This window comes from Loa loa (assembly GCF_000183805.2).
Source record: "Loa loa unplaced genomic scaffold supercont3.21, whole genome shotgun sequence".
Taxonomy (NCBI): Eukaryota; Metazoa; Nematoda; class Chromadorea; order Rhabditida; family Onchocercidae; genus Loa; species Loa loa.
This window is the reverse complement of record NW_018108201.1, coordinates 205204-210192: the sequence shown is the minus strand read 5'-3', so window position 1 is coordinate 210192 and position 4989 is coordinate 205204. Positions and strand designations below refer to the sequence as shown.

Below are 4989 nucleotides of genomic sequence, written 5' to 3'. Positions count from 1 at the left end.
AATGAAAGAATGAAAGAATGAAAGAATACTGTAAAATTATGTAAGATATACAGTAAAATACTGTATAAAATTAGTCACATTTTCTTTTTTTTTAAAAAAAAATTAGTGTTTTACTAATTGGATGATAATAAGAAGTGATATATTTAGAAATAAAAATGAATAAATATTTTATGGATAAAAAATATATAATTTATTATATTACTATACGTATACGGTAATTTACTACAGGATTTATGTAGTAGTCATTTTGGTAAAGGTGCACAGATATGGGCATTACAAAAAACAATAACAAATTCAACGAAATGTATTCATAAGATACATATGGTATGATTTCACTTCCACTAACACAGTACATCATTTTAGTTTTACTTTCCACATATTCTCTCATTTCTTTTTTATTAATAAATTTTAATCTGGTAAACTATCAAATATGATCATGAACTTTAACCTTTTTCAGTCTATAGCATACAATTCCTGTATTTCTCCTATTTTTATTTCATAGATTTGCAGTAAAGATCTGACGTGATTTAATTTAAATTTGAAGTTTGAGAATTATTTAGGTACCATGTCATAATTGGTTACTAGAAGGTAGTGGTTCAAAAATATACGACAACGAACGTGCACCACCAGGAAGTTGCGGTGGTTTATTTGGTGTACCATTACCATATGAATACATTACACCCGAAACAGATATTCGAGTTAGTTTGTTCACTTTTAATGAAATGATCTGTTATTAATTTGAAATGTTACATGAGATTGCAATGTAATAACCTATCTGTTTTGTGCAATTCTTTAAATTTAGGGAAGAGTCAAAGGTCAATAAAATCAACATTTTTTTTTCTTTTTTACTATCCCAAATTTACATTCATAAAGATAAATTTACATTGAAATATGAGTTCCTATTTAATTTTAAACTAATTACAGTCAATGGATTGTTGCAGAGAACAAAACCTTGAAATTTTCTTGAAATTTAAACTTTAATTTTTAAGGCACCTCAAGTAACGAACGAAATGCTTGCTAAGATTTACATGAATAAAAGTATTCTCTCATCTGTTCTACATGTAAAATGTCCACGATGTGCTTCAATGAGTAGTTGGTATGCGTAAGTTTTACAACTGTAATTTACATATATTTATCATAAATATACACATACATTTCATCTTTATAAAACAATTCAGTTCAAATACTTTTCTGTTAGCAAAAATTTTTGCATAAAGTTTAATTAATTGATTTTAATAAAACATCCCAATATTTTATCATTGAAATTATTAAAATTTTCATATATGTATATTATGAAGTATAAATGTATTAATTTTTGTTAATTCATTGAAACTAATAATACTGTATTATTAGATCACCAATTGCATTACATTGTCGTCGTCAATTAATGACTATAATAAATGGTTGGCCTTACATTGCTAAATATTGCGATTTGGAAGAAGAAACAGAATTGAATCTCGAAAAAATGATTTATTGTTAAATATCATCCATTAACATGTTTCATTACAACAATATTCATTTGCATAATTGGATTGAAATATTAAGAGAGTAAAATGATATTTATTATCAATCATATTGTTTTGCAAATTTGCATTTATCCTTTCTTACAATTGTATTCAATAGAAATTTACATTCAATGAAATTACTATTACAATGATTATCCATCCATTTCATCGAATTTCTTTTGTTTAATTTATTAATTATTATCATTATCATTTGATATTTCTATGGGATATTGCATGAAATACTGAATAAGACGTTGATAAATTTGCCCATCATTAGAACCTATTAGAGAATGTAAGAAGAAATCTGGTGGAGCAAGCATATCGCATACTGAAATAACATCAGGAAGAATGATAGTTTCTATTTCACGAAGACGTTTCTTTACAATACTACCCCATTGTCCATTGATACAGTAACCACCTGCAAATTGATATTATCATTTTGTAACTTTTGCTAAAATTATAATTATCAAATGATTTATTTTTGATAATTAACGGATCAATTATATCTAATCGTTTAATACTGACCAATGTAAAGTGTCGCGATGTGCTTATCAATGGAATTATAAGCATACAGAGCAGCCAATTGATGTGAAACTTCTCGGATAAATTCCGGAGCTGTTTGTAAAGATTCTCGAAAACAATTTAATATAGCTAATTCGCAGTATGCATACGTAATCATTCTGTATTGTTCATCCTGTGCTTCCAATTTAGCTTGCCGTTCATCAACTCCTTGGTCAACTTTATCTTTGATATTGTTTTTGACCGTTGAAATGAGGAAATGCAATAACCATATATAAGCATTTGTGATATCTATAAGCTATAATTATATCAGAAATGAACTAGCCAAAGATTATGTTGGTACTGTTGAAGGTAAATGACATTTGGCACGTCATTACATGATATAGGCCATCTTATGCTGCCTGAAATACTAAATAATATCCATAACCCTGATGATAAGCTATTGCTAATCTATAGCAAATTGGAGGATTTGAGAAAGTATCAGTTCCTTATTGAAAAACAATAAAATGACCAATGTCCAGAAAGAATATTTGTTATAAAATCAGTGTGGACAGGAAAAAGAAGAAGTGTACCTCAAACTATATCATTTATCATAAAACAGAAAAAGATACTATTAATTGTTTGCTAAACAAATTAATTATGTTATTAGAGTATTTAAGTAAACTTAAAAGAATTTCATATTAAAATTGGTATGAAGAGACCTTCTAAGGGATCATCATTCCAGGCTAAGAATTTTTCCGGCTTCTTAGATAAAAATACCAAACTTCGAAGAGGTGAATCATTCCAGTTATATGTTCTTTGTTCGGATAATGAAAGTAATGCATAGGTTACTTGTTGCATTAAGATGTTATTGTCACCTTCAAAAGTTCGTGATGGATCAAAAGCATCTCGAAGATCATTCAATCTTGAACTTTTTAAAAATCTAAAAAAAAAAATAAGGGTTAAATGTTTCGTTGTTTAAAAATATAGCCAGAAAAAAAATCTTTTTAAGGTTCTAAATTGAAATTTTTTATGAAATTGTACTTTGCTCCAAATCAAAAGATCGGGAATTTTTAGAGATTTCTAAAATTGCTTAATGATTTTACATTAAAAAAATATGATTCCCCACAATGTAGTAAAGTAGCTAAATTTTGTTACTACTCTTCGGTTACTTTCTAAAATTATATTAATCAGAAAAGTTATCCCATAGAGTTATTATGTCTAATGATTGAGCTACTTTTTTTTTTTAATCAAAATTTTTGAAATAAAATGAAATGTCAACAAACCCGTACGCACCACAAGCAAGACGAGCATCATCTAAAGCATTAACACCTTCTTCTGTTGATAATACCTTTGCTGCACAACTAAGAATTTGTATTTCTCGTGATAGCATCAACTATAAATTTCAACAGTAAAGCTTATTATTAGCATATTATCAGGACATGCTTATCAACTGTATACCTTCCCTGATATTGTGATACAAATGGTAATTTCAAACAAACCTCATATGGAAGTCTTTCATCTTTCGTACAACATATGAAGAAGTTCTTATAACAAATCAAAATAAATTTACGATAAAAAATGGTCAAAGCCACTGATGCAGCAATATGCGGGAAAAATCGTCGCTGTTGCATGGGATATTCGATGATTGATCGCTCTTCTGGAAGATGATAAATATACCATTGATAAGTATCAGATATATATTATGATATTATAAGGCATGATTACGCAATAATCATATCATTAAAGCATTCTGCCTTCAATTCCATCTTTCTTTCTATCACTATATTAAGTGATATTTTAATTTAAAAGAAAACATTTACAGAAATATTGTCACCTGCATGATTGGCAGCGCGAAATTGCTTCCGAACAGCTGAATAGCGTGTTGCTATTATGGAAGCAAGTCGAGTTGCCATTGCGCCTTTGCCAACGACAGCTGCGCGTCCAATAGATAGAATGGCTAAACTTGCTAACTGTTGTTCTTTGGTATTCTGGAATAGAAAAAAAATTAAAAGAGAAATTTTCACTTTTTTTTTTGTGTGAAATAACGATAAATAGATATCATAATTAAATATGAAAGTGAAATTTTGAAATAGGAAATTGAAAAAGTTTATTCACCTTAAAAATAGATTGATAAGTACCATCCGGTAGAACGGTTGCAAATCGATTTAGTAATGCATCCAAATGAAAACGGTGCCTATCAAATTTGATCCACCCATTATCAATACCATTCCAGGCACCTACTTTCTCTCCCATATCACCAATCGTTATACCTTTCAATGGTAACATTTTCTTGAGATAACGAATTTGTATGCAAAATGCATGCAATCCATGGCACGTATGATTGATATAAAGTTGAGCAAAAATAATTGCATGAGTTGCATTCATACCTATGAAAAAGTAAAAGATGAAAGATGAAAAATTAGAAAAGTGATAAAGAAGAAAGGAGATAAGTGAAAGTGATTACTATCATTGATCAAATGATCATTTATATCAACAGAAGATTAATAATCAAAAGGTAAGGAACAGTAATAAATGTTGCCTCGTTACCTTCAAATGACAACACAATGGTGACTAATGGTGTATTGATTAATGGAAATTTTCTACTCGTTTATTCGGTCCTTCATAGTATCAGTAAGAAATGAATGATGGAAAAGAAATAAAATTAGGGAAGATAGAATAAAACAAACTCAAATTGCCAGCCCAACATTTGATTGCTTCATCATCGGGTGTGTGCATTACGAATTGACCTTTGTCATAGTGGCACTCAGTACGGATTGAATTCGCATCTGAGCCATGAGACAGTTCCGTCAAACAAAAACAGCCGACAATCTTCAATTCGATGTAATAATGATTGCTTTCATGAGTACCAATAATGTTGTTAACTGTTGGTCTTTTTAAATTAATTTTGATGTAAATTTGAAATCGAAATAATGAATGCTACGAATAGATGTCTTTTTCCAAACAAAATGTCAACGATTCGTCA

The 4989-nt window shown here is 29.0% G+C and overlaps 2 protein-coding genes across 2 annotated transcripts in view; one reads left to right on the top strand and one right to left on the bottom strand.

Moving 5' to 3' along the window:
* The window catches only part of LOAG_16815 (hypothetical protein), a gene marked incomplete at both ends in the record, with an annotated part of 1892 nt that extends 786 nt beyond the window's left edge, over positions 1 to 1106 (top strand). Inside the window, 3 exons of the mRNA XM_020449474.1 lie at positions 229 to 324; positions 561 to 698; positions 990 to 1106. Of these exons, the coding sequence (XP_020306993.1) occupies positions 229 to 324; positions 561 to 698; positions 990 to 1106 (351 nt within the window). The remainder of the gene's footprint in view (positions 1 to 228; positions 325 to 560; positions 699 to 989) is intronic.
* Positions 1107 to 1696: 590 nt separating this feature from the next.
* LOAG_12572 (hypothetical protein) lies at positions 1697 to 4742 on the bottom strand (the record flags this gene model as incomplete). The annotated part of the gene is made up of 8 exons (XM_003148085.1): positions 1697 to 1923; positions 2031 to 2315; positions 2726 to 2946; positions 3290 to 3399; positions 3506 to 3663; positions 3841 to 3994; positions 4122 to 4393; positions 4694 to 4742. The coding sequence occupies 8 exons, from the start codon at positions 4740 to 4742 to the stop codon at positions 1697 to 1699; spliced, it is 1476 nt and encodes a 491-aa protein (XP_003148133.1).
* Positions 4743 to 4989: the final 247 nt, after the last annotated feature.